This window comes from Dermacentor albipictus, chromosome 7 (genome assembly GCF_038994185.2).
Source record: "Dermacentor albipictus isolate Rhodes 1998 colony chromosome 7, USDA_Dalb.pri_finalv2, whole genome shotgun sequence".
In the NCBI taxonomy this organism is placed as follows: Eukaryota; Metazoa; Arthropoda; class Arachnida; order Ixodida; family Ixodidae; genus Dermacentor; species Dermacentor albipictus.
In genome coordinates, this window is record NC_091827.1 from 29,376,407 (window position 1) to 29,401,525 (window position 25,119).

The window sequence follows — 25,119 nt, forward strand, 5'->3', positions numbered from 1 at the left end:
ATATGCTGGTACCACGATACCGCCAGTAAACATGGATGTCGCAACTGCGCCTGGCAACAATGTGGCGCATGGTTCTGGGGGCCGCCATCGCCGTACCAATTTTGTACCGGTCAGTGTGTTATTTGTGTTGATTTGCTCGATTTACTCCTCGCGTTTCCATGTCACTGTCGCCTGCATATTAAGGAGTGTCAGAGACACCCTTACATAGAGAAAGATGCAGCGCTTGCAGCCGACAATCACGTTCGCGCAAGCTTACGGCCTGCCGCGGTGTTTGTTGTGTCGGAAGCTGCGGACAGCTGCCGGGCGAATGACCGGGGTGATGTCGCAACAGCTCGCTCACAGTAAACATTTGTCGTCTTGCGAAGTCGGTCTCTCTAAAGCACAATCTCCGACGTGCGCGACTCTTGCATCCGTCAGCGTTCCCACTTTCTCGGTTTGTAGGGCTTTTGTGACGCATCGGATCATGGAAGGCACGACCATTCACCCTCTTCAGACGGACCCCAAGGTGGTAGCGGAGAGGGGTGAGTCTCTGTCTTTTCAAATGCTCAGGCAAACACCTTTAAATGTTGTCGCTTACTGCGTACTTTCTACGTGGCAAGTTTTTAAATCTTAATATCATCGGCGCTGTCGAAAACCGACAAGGCTTTGTGTGGTTTAGGACCTGCAAGACGCTAGGCGAGCGGATGTTGTGCACAACGCTTGGAAGAAAGCGAAACTAGAATGCGCAGGATAAATACGGCGAAATCAATAGTGCCATGCAAAAAAGAAAGAAAAAGGTTCTGGAGGCCCGTCCTCTTTAAACGGACGTACTCAAAAACCCCATGGCACGTTTGAGCGCATGAATGCTGATGTGTTTGGTTAGTGACGTCACTGAGCTACAGCAGCCCAATAACAAAGTACTTTGGAATGCATGACGTCACACTGACTTAACTGGCGCTGGAGTTTTGGTTGAGAGGCTAGAATTCTAGGCTCTATAGCTTTGGTGCGAAATTCAAATAATGGAACGTTGACCTTCCTTTTCCCTTTCATTAATAAACTTTTTACCGCGAAAGTAGCAGATGTGCAGTATTTAAATAATACTTCATCCATCTAAACTATCCCTGTAATTGGGCTATAATATGATATGCGCTGTTGGCACATTGATTGCACCCTACTGCTCTTGTTTACAGAGAAGTTCTTGTCTCTTCCACTTGCTGAGAAGCGGGCATTGTACAAGTGCGGTAGCAAGTTTGTCATCATTGAAGATGTCAATGACTGGCCAGCATACAGTGCTGCCAAGAACATCTCGGGAGGCGGTATGAATATGTTTATAATTTTTTTCCTGTCTTTTTCTTTTTGCGTTTATCTTTCACTGCACTCACACAGCTTAATTGCACAGTAAATGTTTGGGCAGTAAAACTTATTTTTCTTCACAAAAACTTCCACCTTATCGACACTGCATAATGCCATGATTACACTTCATGGTGACTCGGTGACTGTGGCAGTCTGCTGCAAGCACTAGATCTGCAGTCAAATTAAGTCAGAATACAGAAGTGCTGTTGTACTGAGATTTGGTTTCACGTTAAAAGTGGTCCAAATCAACTTGAAGCCCTTCCTTGCGACATCTCTCTTAGCCTGCAAACCTGCTTTGAACGTTTAGGGGAGGCTCTAGCTTAAGAGCTTCTATCTGTAGGTCAGCAGAATTAAGGGGTACTCGCTCATAGTTACTTGCCAATATTCTCACAAGCTATCCACTCACTCGCACTCATGGGTACCCGCTCAACTTCTAGCTCTTGTCAGCTGATGCTCATTAGTGCTCAGTTGCGTTCTTAGTCTCTTCCAGTGACACTGGCATCCACTCACACTTGTACTTAAGACGTATTCCTGGAAGGTCACTTTTAAAGATATTGCTTTCAGCGCGCGGTGTTTGGCTGGTTTAGTAAAACGGGTTGAGCTGGTCTGACTGGTTCAGAAAAAACTGCTGATTCCTACAACCTGCCATGTACTATTACATTTCATCAAAAAGTGACAGTACAACCAAAAGTAACTGTCCTAGAGTACATCTCCTTGCGTCCACTCGCACTTGCTGGCCCTAGCTCGCATATGCAATGGCGTCCACTCAAACCTGTCGGGAGTCACTCACGTCTCATACCCATGTCCACTTAAACTCACTGTCAGAGGCTTTCATTCATATTCACGTATACCAGCAACTCACCCCTGTTTGTATTCTCATTCACTCAAACTCACTTAGGCTCACTCTCATTTGTACTCATGCCTACTCGTACCTTTTGTCACTTACTAATGCTCTATTTCTTGCTTGTGAAATGAGTGGGGTGAGTCATCGTGCTCGTTGAGTGAGTTTGCCAATCTACTCTTCTGTCTAAACACATGGGAACAAAGGAGTCTATTTTACTTGGCATTCACTGCGTCAGATTTAATGATTGCTGCATTAAAAAGAAAAGTTTAAATTTATGGACTGCTAGAAGCAGATTTTTATAATTAGGTTGTCATTTATTCATTCTTTTTCAAAAATTGTTAAAAATGGAAGAATCTCGAGTACAGAATTTTAAACTGTGTAACTAAGCAACAAAAAGTGATACCACACTTTTGTTAGCTGTACTTATTAAGATGTGTAAAGCAGACGAAATTGATGTGTTAGGAACAGCTCTCTAATATACTACTAATTTGTGGCGTATACCAGGACTTTCTTCAAAACCCTCATAAACATCATAATAATCACCTGTAACCTGTAAACTCATATATAAAGTTTGTCTTCTTCTAATGCACTAACAGATGCAGTTTACAGAACTGTGATATCTGCGTTTGGCGCAGAGTTATGAATTTCTTAACTTCATGCCTCAATTTTTGTTTAATTTACAAATTTTCAGCAATCTTCGCAAGAAGCATGAGGTCCGAAATCAGAATTCTTCTCCCTATAGTTGCTAGAATTCAACTTTATCTCTCAAATGCAACAAATTTTGTGCAAATTGGCCAGCGGGTTCTGTGTTTTAGATGAATATGGATGAGTATGAATAGAATCATTGGAGATGGCTGCACGCTCAAGCTCCCTCTTAAATCCCACAATTCGGTTTGAGGTTGTTGAACAGTAGTTCTGAAGCTGGTAAGGAAAAATTGTCATTCACCCTGCGAAGCTACAAAGAAAATGCGTATGAGCTTCACAGAACGCCTCACAGTTGAGCAAAAATTCGTCCTGGTCCAGGATTCAAACCTGGGACTAACGCCTTTCTCACACAGTCGCTCTACCATCCGAGCTAACCAGGAGGCTAGCAAGTTGCAGCGTGAAGAAACTAATTGACAACTTAAAGCACAGGGACACAGCTCAAGGTGGAGGAAGTATTATGATAGGAAAAAAATTGTCATCCACCCTAACATAGCACAAAGCTACATTTCTGCTTAATTCAGGTGGATGCTACAATGCTACATTCGGGCAAATAACACTTTCTCCATTTCGTGATACTTCCTCCACCTTGTGGGATTGCACAGAATTGATTTGCCATAGTTCTTCAGTTGCGTGTTGCAATCTTGATTTATTAGTGTATAATGCCCCTGCCGTGTTCCTACAGGCTCTGGAAAATATAAGGTTCGCCCTGACCTCAACTCCAAAGTTTCCATATTTGTTGGCGACATCACAGCACTGGAAATCGATGCCATTGTGAATGCTGCAAACAACCGTCTTCTTGGAGGGGGTGGCGGTAAGTGTTGCTTAGCCCTAATAGATGCCATTGCATTCCGGTGATGACAATAAAGGAGTTCTGACAGGACAATTTAAACATTTTTTTTTTTAAAGGTGAAGATTTTTTTTGTGAACCCTCCCGTACCTTCCTGACTGTGGCTGCTCCTGCTTTCTTGAGAATAGCTCACACACACTTAAAAAAAAATAAGAAAAGAAAGAAAGGAAGAAATTGCGTTACTCGGTCCCCCAGCACAACAGCCCAATGCTCTAACCTTTAGGCCACTGTTGCACATATACTTCTGTCCTGCCAATGGCAACTAGCTTTTTTTTTTTAATGATATGATCGCCGTATGTGTCACATTGGGTAGTACCTATGTGTGCGTGAGAGCATGTATGCAGGCAGCAGTTTCTTTGGCATCAGAGGTGCAACAATGAAATGGGAAAATTTATACCAGTTGATTAACCACTTCACGATACCCTTTGCTTCGCATAGATTCCAATATGTGGTTTAGATCTGCATGATTCATTTTCTTTTTATAATGGAAGGGTTAAAATCCTCGAAACCCTAGATCTTAGAATGCCCTAGATAATTTACTGAAAAGAGTGTTTCTACGAAACTGTTTTGGTAACCAGGAGGTGGAAGCATCGCGACATCATGGTATATTCACTAGTTTCGTTCTTGATATCGCTGCAGCTGCCATGTGCAAGCAGAGACAGAAAAAAAAAATGGTTAGCACTTGTGTGTGTCATCATACTGAGGCTTATTGCTGTGTGACGCGTAGAAAGTTTTTTTCCTTGTTGATTATGTTCATGATGCCAGGGTTCAGCAATTCGTGATAACACGGCGTCGATAAAGCTAAGCCCAGCATTTCAAGGCCAACATTAGTATCAAATTACGATATCTTGCATTTCCTTACCTTCCTAGCAGATACAGCGAAGTCTTGATAATTAGAAATTTCTTCATTCAAATTGACAGATAACTTGAACTGCTCTGTTGGTCCCGGCAAAGTCCTACGTATTTGAATAGAAGAAAAGTCCAGCGAACTTGAACTCCAAGAATCACACCACGGTTATTTCAAACAAAATTTCTCATTCCCATGAACCGCTTTTTGGACAAACCTGAGCCAAAGGCAAAGGTTCGATGCATTGTTAGCTACGGTAATGTCTTGTGTGTGCTGTAAAAATGATCAGAAAAAGATGCGTCAGAGCAAGCAGACCGGTGTGTGGCCTTCTTTCCCATCTGGCTTAGAAGGTGCAAGAAGGAGTCCCCAGCACTGCACACTTGATCATGCTCGCGACCCTTCTGGACCCACCCTTTCCCTTTTCCTTGCGCGCCCTTCATCACGTCACGGCGCTCATCTATGCTGCCCCCCTCCCCTTCCTCATAGCACGTGCTTGATCAAAGTACTGTGCGATCACAGCCTCTAACATTGGGCACGTCGGAGGATGCACATGAACCCACCATCTTTCTTGGCTCACCCTAGCACATCTTCCCTCGCACCCACAGCAAATGGTGCATGAGATGTTATCTTATCGCACTTGGAACGTTATTCAGAACCGAGGCTTCGGCAGATGTCGGTGCACACTGACGGTATTGGTATTGATGGTAGTGATGGTATTGGTTTTGTGTGTTGTACCACACAATTCATCAGGCACTATACCTAAAGAGGCTCCTCTTAGTTCGAACTCCGTTTTGTTTGAATAAATTTCCCACCCCGCTTGGAGTCTGAATTAATAAAACTCTACTGTATAGGCTGAAATGTCATCCTTTTGTGTCTGAGTAACCTGTGGTAGAGTTTATACGGCTTGAAACATGTGCCTTTAATCTTGTCTTCACAAAGATATTCATTCCATTACTTTGTCTTATCCCCTTCAGGTGCCACTTCTTTCTATTGAAGGTCTAGTCTCACCACACTGGCTTAATCCTTAGGGTCATCAAAAGTATTCAGATGTAGAGGGGATAAGGAATTTTCAATTCTTCAGTGAGTTTAGTCAAGTACTTAGTAGGCAATGCTGCAGAAGCTGCTAACGTAGTGAATTCATACAAGTGTCACTCCACGCGTTCCACAGTGTGGTTGATTTTTATCTGCTACACTTGCTACAGAATAACTACTGAATGTATTACAACTGCAACCTTGTGCTTGTATGGGTACGTCAAATTGTGTAGTATTAGTATTTGTACACCTTTGTGCTTCTGGCATGCGATATGTACGTTTTAGTCACGGGTGTGTGCGGTGCACTGGAGCCACTGGTCACAAAAGCTTGTTCCTCCCCTCGTTCAGTAGTGTAAATATAAGTGCAGATCTCCGACCCCTTCCATGCAATATATTTGCGTCATTTGCAACATAAAGATATGAGGCCTAATGTCACATCGAATGACATGACACACCTATATCTTTTGCATGTGACACGCTACCTTTTTGTCACGAGTGCCCGCAATGAGAAAAGTCTCTCTAGCCTTTGCAGCATTGTCTGCTATGTATGAAATGGAGTGCAGAGTCTGTTGGAACATTGTATTTACATCTTCGTGTTGTTGCACTCTGTAGCTTGCTCTCATTAAAGGGCCCCTCACCAGGCTCCATTGCAAATTTCAGTTGTACACTGGAAGTCGCAAAACATACTCTAAGGAGAATTTCACCGAAAAATTAGCTGTCTCATTATCACGCCAACAAAAGGCGAGTGTCACTGCTAATAGAGGCATTCTCTCCCTCTGCCTTTAGTAGCATTCCCAAGCAGTGTTTCTTTCCTGCCATCTACCATACCGTGCCGTTGAGCCTTGCCTCCTTTTTTTTTTCCTTCTCTTCATTTCTTGCGGTATTAAACCTTCCGCATTACAGGATTACTCATAGTAAGTGACAAAACACGTACTGCAAAGAGGCATTTGTGCGTGTGACTTTGACTCTAAGGCTGGAACCGGGCTTCTTCGAGAGGGAAGACGCACAGCGTTTGGTTTGAAATTCCAGTCGTAATACCTTGCAGACACAATCGTCAGTGTCGCAATGCTTTACAGACATGATTGTCAGCGAGTCATGTATTTGCTACATTTGTTTGCTTTTAAAACAGCCAAGCCTGGTAAGGGGCCCTTAAATGCAACACTTCCACTTCAGAAAGTGTTTTCTTCCTTCAGTGGATGGTGCCATCCACAGTGCAGCAGGACCCAAGCTCAAGGAAGAGTGCGCCACATTGAACGGTTGCCCGACCGGTGAGGCCAAGATCACTGGTGGCTACAAGCTGCCCGCCAAGTGTAAGTGTAAAGCCAAACAGTGCACCCACTTGCCTTACAGTGACCTCCATTTTTTCGTTAACCTTGAAAAAAAGAAAAGCAGCGCATACAAATGCTTTGCTTTTTCTCAAATTTCGCAACAAGATTGTATTCTATGGTCCTGATAATTCAATATAACACTTAGCACTGTTACGATGTTAAATCAATTCTAACATGCACCTTTTTGATGTATAAATTTACTAAAATGTGGCATCCACATTAGAATTGAAAACTAAACCAAAACTGTAACAAGTGGTTTCCAAATCTCACCCCCTATCTCGAATCCCAACTTTGAATCCATGCTCAGCCATACTAAGAGTGCCGCAAGTTTGTGATCATTGGCCATCGCCTGCAGCTCGCATTCAAAGTGCACCTCCAGCGACCTCCGAGTTTTGAATTTTCTTTCTTCCATGAGAGAAAAATGGCTATTTCTTTCTCTTACTGTAAAAATCTAGTGTAGGAACAATGAAGATTATTTGCATTCTTCACTTTTACAATCGAGGGCGTTACGTTTTCGATTTCTGGCCACGAAAGATGTGACACATTAAACTCGAGCGCATGTTAAAGTTGAGTAACTGTGTTGGTTGCTTTGTTTGTTGAGAAGAAAACACAAGTTTGTCTTCGCCTCATTATGAGTGGCATCCAAAACGGGGTGGCTATGACCCTACCTGGTCACTTCTGTCATCTGCTGTACAGCAAAGCATGGCATTGGAAATTAGATTTCATTACTTGATTGGAGGTGTGATGTAGACATCATCAAGTGTGACGATGAAGGCAGACTCACATTTTTGTTTTGTTAGAAGCCAGTGTTATACTGAATGGCCTGAAGCATAAAATGTGACCTTGGTGCAGAGTTTGAGCAAGAACAAAGCAGTGGTAAGGGCAAAATATTTTTTTGATAAACTTTTTAAAGATAATGCGTCATGTCACTCAATTTCACTCTCAGTAGCTGCCTCAGAGAGTTGGCTTCCTTTCCATGATTTCAAATGTTCAGGATAAGGATTTTTTCCCTCTCACCTTGCACTTTTATTGCAATATGGGAAATGGTCGGAGCAGCTAGAATATCTTAAAAAGTGATCTGTTTGTTTTCTCTAGATTGCAGGTACAAAGTAATACATGTTTCTGTGGATTATTGTGAAGATATGAGGAAATTAGATAAAATGTATAAATGATGAAGATGAAGTCACTGATTATTAGAATAATACTACTGATGAAGAATGCACAGAAAATAGAGCCATGTACTTGACCTATTCCACAAAATGTACTTGGATGTAGAACTTAGTAGCTAATGTACTTACTATAGCAGCTTGACATTAAAGTCAGCCACTATTGTTGAACCTTATTATAGTGAAGACAGGTGTATGAAATTAGCCAAACCTCCATTTAACAAAGCCCAATTTCATGAAGTGTTTGATTTAACTAAGCACATTCGACACAAGCTCACAGAGCCTATTGCATTAATAGCAGTTAGAATTAATACATGCCAGCCTACTGTTGTCACATTTAATAATGACACCAGAATAAAAGCTGTCTATTGGCTGGTTGACAAGCAGGTCGCCCATTGTGAACTGCTGATTCTTCTGGGAAGCTTCTGCGACCACTTTTGCGATTGCTTTTATGACGACCGAGTATACTTTACCATATTATTGCTATATATCTTTTTCTTCCTGTAGATGTCATTCACACAGTTGGTCCTGTTGGCGAGAACGAGGCCAAGCTGCACAGCTGCTATCTCACTTGCCTTGAAACCCTCAAGGCACACAAGCTGCGAACAGTGGTGAGGGTGTAGTGGCAGCAGTTTTTTTCTTTAAAAAAAAATTATGGAGTCTTACGTGCCAAAACCGCGATCTGATTATGGGGCACGCCGTACGTGGGGGACTCCGGAATAATATGGACCACCTGGGGTTCTTTAACGTGCACCTAAATCTAAGTACATGGGTGTTTTCGCATTTCGCCCCCATTGAAATGTGGCCGTTGTGGCCGGGATTAGTTTCTTTCTTGAGTGAAGCTAAAGTACCTTCATAACCCTCGCAAACCTTATGTAAAAGCCAACTGCAACGAAATTTTTCTTTGGCTAAATTGGTTAACTACTTCCCACAGGAATCTCTCCTAATGAACCTGCCTAAAGGCATCTAAGTCACCCTCTTATATTAACTGTAGACTGTAGCAGTGGCAACAGATGGCTCGGGAACATTAGGGAATGTATTTTACTGCTTGTTTGCATTGTTATAGAGATACCTTAAAGCCCAGCTGCAACAAAATTTCATTTTGGCCAATTTGGTTAACTACTTCCCTCAGGAATCTCCTAATGAAGCTGCCTAAAGGGTTCTACGTCACGCTCTTAAATCAACTGTAGACTGTTGCATTGGTGCCAATTGAAAGGGTAACATTAGGGCGTGTATTTTACTGCTGCTTTGCATTGTTATAGTGCTACCTTAAAGACCAGCTCCGATGAAATTTCACTTTGGCTAAATTGGTTATAAATGAGTATTACATATTGATGCAATCTTGGTAAAGCTGGGCGTGAGTGGGAGTTGTCAAATTTTAAAGCAGTACCTTTCCTTGGCTCTTCAATCTGCTTTGCAGTTTGTCAGTTTCTGACCGTTTACTGCCAACTTGGTGCTACTAGGTGCACAAAGAAAGTGCCAGCGAACAGGCTTATATAAACCTTGTATGCTGACCAAGTATGCCCACCTCTGTTCTGCGTAACAAAAAGAAACCTGCTACATAAATCCTGGACATTTAATTTCAGCTCTCGGGAATCTCTAAAGAACACCAATCTGTCTATGTAATGGCGAATTATACTTAACAAACTGTTTGATTTACTTTATTTTGCTTTGATTTAGCCTCACAGTATGTGCTAGTGGGTGTGTGCCTGTCCTTGGGCAATGATCCTGAGTGGGCATGTCCCACTACAATTCCTACACACATCAAACCAAACCAAACCAAACCGGTCTTCGTATAGCATCACATAGGTATCACCTATACACAAGCATTGCATCACATTGATTGTGGTTGCGGCTTGTGCATTGCACCTGCATTGAATATCAACAAGGCCGGGTTGAAGAGGTGTGTAAAGATAATTGGAGAGAAGAAAAAAGAAAAGCAAACATGGACATTTTATTAAAACTATTGTGAAGAACAGTAAACCAGTACATGTGTAAATATGTAATACATATATGTTCAAGGGCGGGACTCTAAAGAATAAACCGGACTAGCTGCATGGAGCTCTTCGTAGTTTTATTGCTGGGTTCTCCCGCTAGGTGAGCACAGGTAGACACTTCACTAGTCAGTACGCAAGATGATATCACCGTAAAATATCTGACGGGCTCATCGTAATAGTTGTACGAACTGATGCCGCGCTACTGTTGCGAAATTGTGACATCAGTTCGTGATGTATGACAAACTTTTGTGAGATTTTGATTCCGCCTTGCAAAAGAAAAGAGACAACCAAAGAAACAATTGACATGCTTCAAACTACGTACATTTATTGAAGAGACTCTGAGCCTTACATGAGTTTTGTGTGGTTTAGGTGCTTCCAAGAGGACAAATGTCTATTATAGACCGTTCTCATTTTGGCCGACGTTCAATCAGCCCTACCTGCTAGATTGTCAAAAAGGTTCAATAAAGAATCAATGTTTACTTCCAAATGAAAGTCAGCTGAGAGTCAGCATATGTCTCATGTACTTCCCTTATCCTTCATCGAACTGTGAGCTGTACACAAACTTCAACGTGAATCAATGAGAGTCGTTGCTACACAACTGACTAGATTTCAGAATTAGCTGGCGTGAGGTGAAGGTCTTGTGGGTGGATTTTACATTTTTAGTGTGGGATTAGGCATTAGGTGCCTTTTCACAGTGTTTGTACCCACCTGTTCAGAGAGGACAAAAAGCAAAACTTGATTTCGTGCCATGATTTGAAAAATTGCATCAAAGCCGACTTGAAAGGGATTGCCCAGTGGTCCTCCTGCACCCGATTTATCAGACTGTGCTCCATGCAATCTTTGTTTATAATTTTTAAAGATGAAAATTTAATTAAAAACGCAGATTTCCCACTGTGCACAAGGTGAAAATGACTTTGCAGAAGCCACCAACAATATTAAGCTTGAGGAGCTCTAGGGTTGCTTCGAACAGCAGGAGAAAAGGTTGGACAAGTATATTGACTCCATTGGAGAATATTTCGAAGGAACCCAAGTCCTTTCAGTGTTGAATGAAACAATGTGTTTTTTTTCTTTTGGGGGATGCTTGTCTGGTTTTTTGTTTTTGTTTTCTTTTGTCCCCTCTCATATGTGTGTACTATGTGTGCACTGATAGATAACATGATATAGTGAGGGATGCTTACAAAGTGATTGCTTTGTAAGATGTCAACCCAACATTGGTTCTCCCGGTATTTTTTTAAATTAGCAGTCTTTAAGCAGCGTATAGGCAGATGACGGGTGCACTTGCTGGCTACCGTATATGACATCAATATGACGCTGGCGCCAAGACTATTTTTCAGCACGCCACTGGCAGCCGTGGCACCGCCCTAATCTCTCAGGCCTTGCAGGGGAGTCGCACCTTCTGGCTCATGCATGACTTCTGGCGAGCAATAATGGGGGTGTACTTTTTAAATATGTTTGTTATCGAGCACATTACTTTTGCGAGCTCCTTGTTATGCATCCAGTTCTATTTCAGATGCATAATTTTGCATGAAGGCTCCCTTATACTTGCACTATCTGAAATGAGGCTTTATACACCTTCAAAAGTTTTGTGGCACCTGGCTTTTAATGCCCTTTAGTTACCTAAAGGGCTTCTAAACTAAATTCTGTGACTGGTTGTAGTTTTATTATTTATTTATTCAGTAAACTTCAAGGCCCTAGGGCGGTAGAAAGGGGAGTGGGTACAATGGTAATAAATCCAATACAGCAGCAGCCACAACAGAATCAATACAATACAATTGGTAACCATAGCAGTTATGATCTAACAGTTATGTAGTTATTGACAAAGCATGTTCATAGCAGCATTTCTAAAACCATTAATATTCTCCAATGGCAACAACACCATGTGGAAGGTGATTCCAACATGAACATGTACTCGGAATAAACAAGTCATGATAATGTTTAGTGTTTAAAAATTGAATACTGACTTTATTATGGTGATCAATGCATTTGGAACTGTAGGATGGTTTTGTTAGCAGCCCATCCTTAAGGAATGAATTGCTATGATAAATGTTATAAGATAAACAAAGACAGAAAACTTTTCTACGAGGAGAAAGGGTGGGTAAAGAAAGTGTGTCCTTTATAGCTATAACACTAGCGGTGTGATAATAGTTTTGAAGGATTAAATGTGATGCATGGTTTTGTATGACGTCTAATTCAGCTATAAGTGGTTTGAGGCCAGGATCCCATATAGCTGCTGTATATGCTAGTTTGGACCAATGTTTTATAAAGCTATATACATCAGAAAAAACTAATATAGAAGTAATAAAGGTACATTAATGTAGAAGTATATTACACACTTAATTCACTTAATTTTTGCTTTGCACCGTGAGGATCCTTGGTCACTGAGAAAATTTCAGTTTCGAAATTTCAAATAGCAACTCGCATGAAAGCTGCAGATCACCCGTAATGGTATATGTCAAGTGTTCTTTACTTTGCTTATGATCTCGGAAGCCACACTCAGCCAGGCATCATTCAGAGGGCCGCGCAGAGAGGACACCAGAGTCCTTTCTACATGTATTGCTTATAAAGCAGTGTGAGGAGGATGCACCAACCAGTTGTTTGCCAAAATAATAAAATTGGTTAAACCACATTTTGTTTTATCTTAAAATGCACTGTAGTTATTCTTTTCCTTATGACTGGTCGAGTTTCGTCTGCCAGTTACAAACAAGATAGACGTCATCAAGATACTGTACCATACCTCCACAGTGGTTGTTTATGCAATCGCATTGCCTTTGGTAAGATTAAAGGCCAGCTACAACATAATTTTGGACTGTGTAAAAAAGCCTAATTTCAGATAGTGTAGAATAAGAGTAGCCTCCTTGCTAAATCTTGCATGCGTGCCACTCAGGTGCTAAAAATGGCATTAAATGGTTCATGTCTAAGCTTCCCGACTACATTATTTTTGGAGCTGCTGCCATACGTGCACATTTTGTGTCATTTAGCACGATTTTGGTGATGACAACTGTCCTCTGAAACAAGCTGCTTTTGAGCGTTGAATATAGATGTGTGTCTGCAGCTTGAAACGACCTTTAACAATGTTTCAATATAGTAATGTGTGAATTACAACGGGGGGGGGGGGGGGGGGGTCAGCCTGGCTTTGTTGTCATTCACAGCCGACTATCCGAAGTCGAGAAGAAAATATGGCGCCGGTCGTATTGAGGGTGACACGGCATCAAGTTTATGAGCACAGTTACTGCCAGCAGGATTTACATGCCTCTGCACTGGGGCAGACTCCAGCAGCAATAGCAAGAAAACTGTGCAAGATATGTCATCATTTCCCAGTGGAATGTGCTGTAGCAAATGCATTGAATGTCTAATGACATTAAGGCAAATTACATTGTTTCCCATGTGATTCCTCTTGAATGGCAATATACATTATGGCATTAAGAATTTGATGTTTTCAGTGCTGTGTGGCACGGAATTTATGCTTAAAATATGAGTGAACGCATCACAAAAACATTTGCAAGAGTGGAAGTTTTTGGCTCCGACATTCCAAAAGAACTGGCACCCTTAGCTGGGGAAGATATCAAAACACTCAGAACCAGCGCCCACTTGTTTGTTCAGGCGTGACTAGGCATTCAGCCTATGTTCAGGGCATGACCTCTGAGATGAGGTGGTACTCAGAAAGTCCGCGCATGCTGCCCGATCTCGGAGGCTGTGCTTGGGACCATCACCTGCTGCCTGCATTGTGTGCTAAGGTGCCGCACCTTGGCACACAATGGTAATTAGACTGGTAATACAAATAATGATAATGGTTATTATACCGCAGCAGTACTGTACACTACTGAATACACTAATGACAAATTTAGGCGAAGTAAAATTTTGTTGCAGTTGGGCTCTTTAGTGCTTTGAACAATTTGGTGCTCTAACCTGTCACTGTAGCTTGTCTTAACACATTTGGGTATAGCTGGTGTAGCTACATAGATATTTTATTAACTTTATATTAATTGAGGGAGTTTGTAAAACATTAATGGGGGTATTCCACAAAGTCTTTTTGCATGGTTAGAGAGCTCGATATTGGAAGTTGTGGGAAGTTTTTGCTAAAGGAGGGTTACGATGTAGGTGTCCATTGGTACACATTACTTGTCAGTTTCTAAAGCTTTCTGACTGCTCTATTTTTTCTTTCTTTCTTTCAGGCATTTCCATGCATCTCAACAGGTGTCTACGGTAAGGGCGTTTTTTCATGCAAAACTATTCAGTCGGCATATGAGCAAGGTTGTGAATTTGACCAAGGCAGTAATTTGGACTAGTTGATTTATCATATTGGATGATGATCCCAAGTAGCATAAAAAAGACACGGACAGACATAAGAGTGTAACTCTGTGTGTTGTTCTTATGTCTATTGTTGTCTTTTCAGTGCTGCTTAGGATCCCAGGTTATGAAATTTGGCAGTGACTGTCCATAACGTGTCCAAAACATGCGTAATATCATTCTGTCATGTTTTGTATGGTTCTAGGTTATCCAAACGAGAAAGCGGCTCATGTGGCACTGTCAACGGCACGCGAGTGGCTAGAAGCAGATGAGAACGCTCACAAGGTATGTACTATTTTCTAGACTCGGTGTGTGACCAGATTTAGTTGAAGTCTGCAAGGTCCTTGAGAATCCAACTTTCTAAATTTTTGAGTCTTTGGTTCTGAAATCCAGGTACAGTCAAACCTTGTCAATACATCACTGCTTTATAAGTAATTCCAGTTTAAATATAGCTGCGATAAATCCCCTGCCCTGTCACCGTTGAACCTAGCGTATTTTTTTACTGCTTAAGCTGTAGTCATTTAACTTATGCCACACGGTTAGTGCATAGCATTCGCTTCATTTTTCGGCGCATACAAGCGCAAATTGGCGAAATGTCATGTATGCAAACCATAGATAATGAAATTGCAGTGCACGGACCTTTCCTGGACTGCAGCCTGCATGGATAGCGATGTCAAATCATGGTAGCCATGACGTGTTTCCTGCTCGCATAGCTTCTAGCACATCCGTGTCGTCATCGTGGATGAATACATAGATGATGACCCTTCCGTATCCAACAAGGCTAGTGCGTTGACCGTCATGAGGGCGTCCGCTGGGAAGTGGGGCTTAATGGAAAAACTGGCTCACAGCCTTGCTGAGTTGGGGATACCGTTGTTGCTTCGAGGCCGCTACGACGGCAAGTGAAAATCACAGATTTTTTGTTGTCTGCTCTCAAACAAAACTTGTCTGCATGTGTGTTTGAGTGATAATTACCATGTTTTTTTTTGTCTAGTCTATAACCACTGTTAGATATGGAGCTGTTTCCTGCGATTACTTCGAGTTCCCCAAACCACTTCGAGTCGCAGCACAGCTAATTGAGGAATGCCGAAGCAGGAAAGCACATTCCAGAGGAGCGGCCGAGCAAACAAGTTTAAGGCAACAAGTTCACGTGCCAACAAGTTCGTGCGCCGCCGGGATTAGCAGGTGGGCCTCGGACAATGGAGCATGAGCAGCCCTCCCCTTCTCCTCGTTAGAAGTGCATTGCCAGTCTGCGAGGCAAGACCGCAGAGAGCCGCCAGGTGTGACACCGCGACACGGGCGCCTACCATTGGCTGAAAGTGGCGTCATCGGAGCGGACTCTCCCATTGGTCAAACATGACGTGACTTACAGTGCTCGAAGGGTTTATAAGAAGCCTTCCAGAGAGACCTGAGCGTTCTGGGACATTCCCTGATTCCCTGACTCACCTCTCTCGAACTTCTTGCCGCGGGCCGCAGCGTCCCAGTTGCTGCCGGCCCGTAATGACTGTACGACGGCTTACTTGACGCTCACCTCCCTGTACATAATGTAGAATAAATCCTCCCAAGTTTGATTTTCATCCCGACGTCCCGAGCCTTCGACCCCTACATCTGGTTGGCAGCGGTAGGATCGCCTCCGAATGCATCAGCTGGTGGCAGCGCTACGGATCAACCTTCGTCGAGAGAGATCCTAAGGAACCGGGCAGAGCGAAGAAGAGAGAGCCTTCGTCGAAAGAGGTCCGAAGAAACTGGGAGTAGCGAAGAAGGAGCGAGCCTTCGACCCAGGGAGTCCGGAGGAACCGGGAACAGCGGACGAATGAACCGGATGGCAGGGTGCTGCAACCGTAAGTGAGCGCGTGGTTTTTTCCCTTATGATTTGCCAGACTCAAATGCTGTGTGTTCATTTTGATAGTTCTGGGAATCGGGAGTTTGTTGCATTGTGTGTTTGCACAAATTAATTAAGGAAAACAGTTTTAACCACCTGTCGGGGCAGCTGCCATGGATCTTAGAAGGTTGACGAGGTTTGACTTGTTGTTGGTGTGCGACGATTTGGGAGTTGAGGCGGACGAACGGATGGAAACGCCAGCTATCATAAAGGTGATTAACGATAGTGGCAATGATGGCAAAAGCATTGAGCTTGCTTGGGAGGTGATACAGGAGCCACGGCAGCGTGAGCGTCGTGTACGTTTGCGAGAGCGTCGTGAACTTAGGAGTGAGCATAAGCGTGAACAACGCGAGAAGGAACGGAAGCATGAGCTTCAAGAATTTACTCGTAGCTGTCAGCGTCACGAACGTGAGAAGGCACGCGAACGTGAGAATCAACGTAAGCTTGAGCGAGAGGAAAAGTATGAGAGAGAGAAGGCAGCACTGATCAAAGAGATACAGTATTGTGATCAGTTATTGGCACAGAGACAACGGCTGTCTGAGAATTCTGTAGGTAGTACAGAGCGAAAGAATGAGGAAGTGTCTAGCGGACTTTCGCCAAAAGCCGACGAGAAGTGTAGTGCCTGTGAGATTGGCTGCCGATTCATAAGTGAAGGGAAAAGGCTAGCTGCTAACGATGCCTTAGTGGCAACAGAGGCCGTTAAAGGCCGCAAGGAGAGCGACGAGGTGCTGTGCCAACAGATGACTGTAGAGACAGCTAGGCCAGCTGCGAACAAATTGGCACAGTTACCGCGTGTGTGCGTCGCTGTTAATGTTAGCGAGGTTGCTAGCGAAGGAAAGGGTACTTCTGACCCGACAGAAGCGAGCACCCATGCAGAGCCAGATGTGCGTGCAGAAGTGAAGTGCGAGCTGGACGATGCAGTTGAGAATAGTTCTCAGGATGGCGAGCTCCGTAGCTCACGAGAGAACAACTGCATTGTTCAGGGATCGGTGCGGCTCTCCGCCAGTCTAGATAGCCTAGAGAGGGATGGTTCAGTTAATAATCATTCGGACTGTGCGCGTGAGACAGCGATCGATACCGACGGGCTGTGTGCCGATGCACAGCGTGAGCTGGGCAATGTAGTAGAGGGCAGTTCGCAAGAGTGCGAGTTGTCTTACTCGAGTAAAGCCTGCTGCATTGTGCCAGAGTCGGTTGAGCTGTCCGCCAGTCGAGGCAGAGAGAGAGTAGATTTAAGTGAGAATCACTCAGACTGTGCGGGTAAGAGACCGATCCGGGCCGACGAAATGTGTACCGGCCAGCACGAGGCACGAGAAGGCGACAGGAAAGCGAGTGCAAAGAGAAAGCGCCGTAAAAAGAAGCGCAGTAAAGACCGAAAGACGGTAATTAATGTAGCGCCGCCAAAAATGGCGAGAAACCCAAATGGGCAGGGCGCGAGGAAAAAGATGCGGTCGTCTCGGACGATGTTGACGCATCGAAAACGTTCGAGCCACCGGTCAAAGGGGGACCGCGAAGAATGTTCTGTACGGACGCGGACAAAGGGCACGAGGCAGCTAAGCTCCTCGTCGTTCCGTAGTTCTTTTCAAAGCTCAGCGTGCAGTTCGAAGAAACGCAAGGTGGCAGAACGAGACCAGGTGGGGAGTAGCGACGCGGTCAATCGAGCTTGTGTTGAAAGCGGGGCGCCAGGACGCAAATTGGCAGGAGACCGTAACGTCTTGGGGGAGCTGATAGTTAGTCAGCCCTTTTGTTGTCTCTCGGCAGCCAGAGTAGCTTTCAAGCCGCGACCACCGCGAGGACGGCTCAGAGTATGAGTCAGACATAAGCGTTTGGAAAGGGAGGCGAAGAGCCCTTCCGTAGAAATGGAGTGTCTTGTTTTTTTTATTTTGAGCATCGGAAAGTTTTTCGCGATTTGAGACTAGGATTTCTTTCAATGTGTAAGGTTTGAGCTTTGTTTATGTTTTGGTTTGAGCAAGCTCCGAGATTTGAAAGATGAGGTTTATGTAATCATGTAGTCTCGCGAGATGTTCATTAATAAGTAGACAGGCTTTTTGTTGTGTGTGTGTGAGTAACCTGAGGGTCAAGGTTATCGTTCAGAGGCCTATGGTAAAGCGCGTGTGTTATTTAACCTGCTTTTTATGTGTTTTTGAATTTTCTAAGGTTAAGCGCGTAGATTTTCAGTGAATGCATGATTTGCACGGAGAAGCGTTCTTAGTTCCATTAGCGCGTGTCCTGTGTGGACGGAAGGAAGCAGACTTTATGACTGGGTTGCTAGTGTGTGTGGAGGGCAGCCGTATTCTGACTTCTCTTATAAGTACGCGTGGAACGAGTTATTAAAAGACGCATTAGTTTAAGGGTTCTGCGGAGTGTGTAAGTCCCGCAAGTTTAATGGTTCGTTTATGTCACGTGTCCTGTAGGACTTTCAGGGAAGAAACGTGAGTAAGCGTGAATGCAAAGTTTGCCTACAATGCAAGTACGCGTTCTGTTTAGTGACCACAAGGCTAGTGCGCTTGTGATTACGTACTTGTGAGGTTGACCAGATTGTTCAGTGGCACCAATACGTGCGATAAGTACGCCACTGTGATAGATTGGAAACATGCTGTTCGTGTAGTTAGGCCACTTAAGTTATGTTCGGCTGTTTTCATTTGTTGTTTGCATCGTCAACGACCCTTTTGTTTTGCAACAACAATAGTACTCTGGTCTTGTCGGCATTCGAGGAGAAATGGATAGCTGTTTGGAAGGGTGGTTGAAACTGCTTTGTCAAAATTGGGGAACTAAAAGATCAGGGTTGATTTTGACTCAGTAATAGCCTGGCGAGTCAGGGGTGAAGAGCCTGCGCTTACGCGTGGTGCAGCGCTGTGTTGTTTGGTTTGTTTGACGTATGTTCTCCAGGGCCCAGGATCCCGAGGGTTGTCAAACGAGGCTCGACCCCAGTACCCTGCAGCTTCTTTCAGCGTTCCTCATGGCCAGCGAATTGAGTTCACCGGCCATTCAGAACAACCGGGGCGAGGACGAGCTGTTAGATATGGAGCTGTTTCCTGCGATTACTTCGAGTTCCCCAAACCACTTCGAGTCGCAGCACAGCTAATTGAGGAATGCCGAAGCAGGAAAGCACATTCCAGAGGAGCGGCCGAGCAAACAAGTTTAAGGCAACAAGTTCACGTGCCAACAAGTTCGTGCGCCACCGGGATTAGCAGGTGGGCCTCGGACAATGGAGCATGAGCAGCCCTTCCCTTCTCCTCGTTAGAAGTGCATTGCCAGTCTGCGAGGCAAGACCGCAGAGAGCCGCCAGGTGTGACACCGCGACACGGGCGCCTACCATTGGCTGAAAGTGGCGTCATCGGAGCGGACTCTCCCATTGGTCAAACATGACGTGACTTACAGTGCTCGAAGGGTTTATAAGAAGCCTTCCAGAGAGACCTGAGCGTTCTGGGACATTCCCTGATTCCCTGACTCACCTCTCTCGAACTTCTTGCCGCGGGCCGCAGCGTCCGAGTTGCTGCCGGCCCGTAATGACTGTACGACGGCTTACTTGACGCTCACCTCCCTGTACATAATGTAGAATAAATCCCTCCCAAGTTTTGGCTTTCATCCCGAAGTCCCGTCCTCCAACCCCTACACCACTCATTTACCGTTGTCGGTTAATTAGTACATTGCTTAGTGCGTACCTGATCCATGTTCCCTGGCAACTATGTCTTAATGAGGTTTTACTGTAATTCATACACATAATATACATAACTACACATAAATACATATTAATTTGACACAATTTGGTGCATGAGCATCAAATTGTCACACATGGCATTCGTATCGCATATGCCATGTGTGGTGTCTCTGAGACGAGGAGAGCATAAGATGCACACATCACTATCTCAGTTGGCAGTTGTTTAGTTGTTGAGTCGTAACATTCCCAACACAGCACGAAGCAGTCCCATCTATAGTGCTTCGCATTGAAGAATCGCAAAACACTGACCGGCTTTGGGAAGGACATGAAAAGGAGCTTTTCCACATTAGCACTTTCTTACGGCTGCAGTATGTACGGGCTGTTTTATTCTATTATTAACAGAATTTTTAAAAATCACCCGTGAAACTTAGCACAATTCTACTTCTTGAGCTAGATTACTCTCAGAAGCAGACATTGCTTGCATAAAAAAATGAAAGGGGATACTTAACTACTTAACAGATTTTACTAATTAACTTTTAAATTAATTTTTAATTTAAATGGTTTACGCCACATGTTGCAATTCATGAAGTGTAGCCCGTGACTTTTGAAGTCATATGCACTACAAACGAATTATGAGGATGAGACGTGCGTTCCCAAACTTTGCGACAAAATGCATTGGTGTTCTAGTAACTTCTGAGTTTCAATTCATGAAAAGACATTCTGGTAAAAAAGCAAGTGGGACAACAGTGCATTATTATGGCAATTCGACTTCATCTATCCCAAAACTGGTGCTAGTTTCAAAATTTGCTTCAAGTGGATGTGCCCTTTGGTATCGCTGGCTTCAATTTGTGCATTGCATTAGGTGTGCTGATATAATTAGTTAAATGTTAATTCAATTTTGTGCATTAGTCAATTAGATGCATTGATTTCCAGTGCAGGTAATGTGTACACCTCCGAGTGTTCCGATTAAATAAGTGTGTTTGAGCTAACTGCCTTGAGCGTTGCTTTTTAAAATTCTTTTGATGTTACAATAAAACACCCAGTATGGGACTCCCACTGTCAATAAGAGCAATAAGGGGGTCAGGTTATCAATGAGAGACTAAGCAAGTTCGATTTGAGATCAAAGATCAGCAGGGCTTTTTTAAAATTTTTTTTCTTGGTCGACAATGCAACATCGCCTCTAGGAGCTGCATTGTCCAGTTTCCTGAGAGGCGTCGGGAGTAAGCCAGAGATAGAAAGTGGACACATTATGAGAAGCCAGACTGACGACCTTGAAGGGATGACAAGTGGCTGGACCACTTCTTTCGAGTGGCAACATTAGGTGTTTGATTTGTCAAAGTGTGACGATGCACCAATGACGAGATACGGCCAATATGTGAACAAAAAGAGCAACTTGGTCTATCGTGTAGTACGTCCAATTCAGGAGGATTTCCGTAGGACCGAAGCAATGGCAACAACATCTGGTCAAGAGGCATTGAGTAGTATGATCAGTGGTGCTTAGAGACCGTACACCCATAATCGCAACCTTTTGACGCACAACAGCTTGAATAGGGGGTTGTTCTCAGAGTGTCGTATGCTGGTTCATGTTGAGTGCCAGGAGCCATAGCTTCCCATTCCCCATGGTCAATCCTTGTCTGGTCGTCAGAGTCGGAATTGTCACTAGATTGTCACACGAAGAAGTAGAAGCAGTGTTATGGAGCTGGTTAAAGCATCGAGTAATGCACCTGCTTTTAGCCTGTTTGAATCACCAGCATTCAGTGATGATTGAGTCAACCATAGAACAGTTTTTGTAGAGAAGTAGATTGAAAGCATCGTCAGCTATGCATTTTAATACATGTCTGACCTTGTCCGCATCTGACGTGTTCATAAACTTTGCTGTAGAGGGCCCAACATTTTCATGCTATTCACAAAATTCTGGTGCCTCACTTGTTCACAGTCCTTTCACAGTGCATGACCTCTGTCTCACAAAAGATCGGCCAGATATTGAGTAGCTTTTGTTTGCATATTTCCCAACTTATCAGGTCTTCTTCACATGCTTTAGCCAGACATGTGCAATACCCATTTGACAGGAGATGACGTTGATGAGCATGATCATCTCATCCCAGCTGTTATGACTGCTGACATGCTTGTAGAATGCAAGCCAGCATTCTACATCTGTGCTTTCAGTTCCTCAGAATTCACCATGGTCATTGGGATGTGAAAGTATTTCCACTTGTAAGCCTGCCTGGATTGTTCACCATCTTCAGGCATTGTGACTAGGCTCAACATAGTGTCCACTGCAGAGATCCAGGACCTGGCTCTTTGGTCAAATCTCGTTATAACGATGTTGCATCTGATGCAAACATACCTTTGTTATATTTAATATTCGTTAAACCATATATTCATTATATATTGAGGTTCGACTGTAGTGAGGTTTATCGAGCACCTCCACCAGAGGTGGGGAGTATTTATACAGCAGCCCCTGGAATGGCCCTTGATTTGTTTGCACAATACGAAAACACAGGCTTCAGAGCGGCTTGAGTGTTCAGTCACATCTGCATTGTTGTTGTCATCATCACTACTTCAACAGTGTTGTGATCCTGAGCAGCCATCACAACATAAGCATTTCATGCTTACCTCTGCGTTTGAATAATCGACAATCTGTCGTTTTTTTGTCATTTTTGCTGTAGTAGAAGCGAAGCCTAGATTGTAAAGGTTTGACAGGGCAAAGAATATCGGTGACATACTTAGAATGTGCTGGAGAGGCTAATGGGAAAGGGCTTCCTAATCTGCATTTCAGACATCAGTTTTGGAATACAGCATGATAGGAAGCGGTGGAAGCCATGAAAGGGAGATAAATTTAGTCTCTGCCATGAGTGTATGGTTCTAATCAGATCCTGGAAAGTGCCACATGATTTCACCTTGTTGCTGCAGTAGCTGCTGCTTCCTAATTGATTTCGATTGATTTCTAGAAGCAAGTTGATTTTGAGTTTTCGAGTCTTTATTCATTTCAGATGTATGGTTAGCCAAGTTTGTTGCATACCGCATAGGCGCGATTTCCAGACTGCCTACGGATGGATCAGCACGGTCCAGGTTGTATTGCAAACTGCTTGCGCTGTGGCCTGTGGCTCGGCAGTATACATTGGTGCCCTACTGTTGCACAGGCAGTGCATGTTATCACGTAATCGTAGAATCACAATTGGTGTTGGGATCACACTGTCACTTTTGATACCCTGGTTTCCAGAACACAGTCATTGCAGAACATCATTTGCAGCTTCCTTATACTACCATGTCATAGAATGAATGAGGCGATAACCAGCAGTTGAGTCTGTTAGCCAACAGCTGATCCTGTCAATTGCAATGTGCTGTGTTTATCGACTGTCGTTCAGTACCATTGCTTAGCTGCTCAGTGCTCTGGTCTTAGAACTGGGAGGAAGGTTTCTTTGTATTGTGAGTATGAAATAGAGCAACACTTTTAATAAAGTTGCCACATGTGGAAGCACACCTTGCTTCAGCACGAGCGCTGCAATCCCCCTCTGTTTAGATGGTTTCTGTAAGATACACCTACATCCAGACTTTGTGCAACAAAATCCATGTGAACATTTCCTTGGTGTGGATTGCCTCAGTCGTTAATGCAGCGGGCGCACTTTTACGTCACATGCAGGTGGTGTGATGCATGGTTTCGCACACTCTGCATGCCTTTGCAGCCTCGACCACAACTTTCAAGGGAGACTGAATAGAAAAAAATAATTTAAGGTGCATTAGTAAAGCACCTTTCTACAGTGCAGTGGTGGGACTCCTGCACCAATTGCACCATTTTGATACTTGCTCAAATTGATCGGCCAAATTGCACCATGCTGCACCAAAACAGCTTTGACTCTGGCAGGCAACTGCAAAATGCTATGGGAACTTCATGGCCTCCTGTGATCACCGGTGTGACACAGTGCAATTCATTATGTCGATCTTGAAAGTCACGGTCTCCAAGACTAGGCCGGTGCGCCTGGGTCGTCCCACTTGTACGCCGAGCATGTAGTTCACCCGCAGTTCACTCCTTTTGGCTGTGTCACGGGCGATGCATGGTCTTGACACATAAGCACAAAATCTTCAATGGTTTTAACAAAGCTTGTAAGGGGCATGGGTGAGGAAATGTGAGGGAGGGACTGTACTGAAGTTGCCTATTTGCTAAAATACAGTTCCAAATACTCATATGTATGAAGAATGAATGTGGTTTTTGGAATTTGTGTGCAGCATGCTACAAATTGTGTTGGCTTGGTGGCACATTTATGTGCGTGCACGCCCTCTGCCAATTCGACGGGAAACACTTCATCTGTTTTGAAACAGTGATTCTTTGCACTTGGTGTGTCTTCTTCTCTTACGTACGTGTCATTTTTTGTTGCGCAATATTACTTGAGTGATTCTTCAAACCATGCAAGTCAGAACCTCATTCACTGCTATTTTTTCTGTGGTTCACCTGTTGCAGAATCCCGCTCAAGTAACTTTTTCTTATCACGAGCATACACAAGAAGAATTACTGGTGTTGAATGTAAATTCAGTGTTCCCTTTCATATCGGTGCACCATGTACAGGCGTCGACAAAAGTGGTATACTCCACGCAGCGGGAGCCGGAGCAACGGTAAACTGCATCGCAGCGCCATCTACAGGCGGCATCTGGGATCGAGACAGCCAATGGCCAGTGCCTGCAGATAATAAAGGACACCCATTGGCTGTCTCGATCCCAGATGCTGCCTGTAGATGGCGTTGTGATGCAGTTTGCCATTGCTCCAGCTCCCGCTGCGTGGAGTATACCAATTTTGTCGACGCCTGTACATGCACATGCACTTGCTACTTGTTACGCCATCGGTATTCTGGTATCTTTGAGCCTGGCTTGTTTCACTTCACCACTGGTGTAATCAAGTCTCATTTTATCTGGAATTATCCCTTCCCTCACGTGTTCCATTTCTTTTCCAGGTGGACAGAATCATTTTTTGCCTGTTCCTGGCAGTGGACGTCAGGTTGTATGAAAAGCTGCTCCCAGAGTACTTTCCTCTTCAAGGGTAGAAGAAGATCGTTCACTCATCCCACCCCAAACTACTGCCTGCTTTAGATAATTTTTTTTCCTTTTTATTATCTCAAGTGCTGATGTATTCATGAGAACTTTTGTTGAATAAACTGTGGGGGATGCAGGAATGTCCCTGGATCTAAGCTGCCCCTTAACTTAA

General features: G+C 43.9%; 1 protein-coding gene across 3 annotated transcripts; it reads left to right on the top strand.

The window, feature by feature from the left end:
* Nucleotides 1–25,119, top strand: LOC135917426 (macro domain-containing protein PG1779-like). 3 transcript variants are annotated; one of them, XM_065450992.1, is made up of 9 exons: nt 1–109; nt 442–521; nt 1,170–1,295; nt 3,564–3,692; nt 6,801–6,917; nt 8,609–8,712; nt 14,271–14,301; nt 14,591–14,670; nt 24,869–25,119. In XM_065450992.1, exons 1-9 carry the CDS (start codon nt 36–38, stop codon nt 24,956–24,958), a joined length of 831 nt encoding a protein of 276 aa, XP_065307064.1. In that variant the 5' UTR covers nt 1–35; the 3' UTR covers nt 24,959–25,119. The 3 variants fall into 3 exon arrangements, with proteins under 3 accessions (XP_065307064.1, XP_065307063.1, XP_065307065.1); XM_065450993.1 differs by lacking the exon at nt 1–109 and adding an exon at nt 118–341; XM_065450991.1 differs by lacking the exon at nt 1–109 and having other exon boundaries at nt 116–521.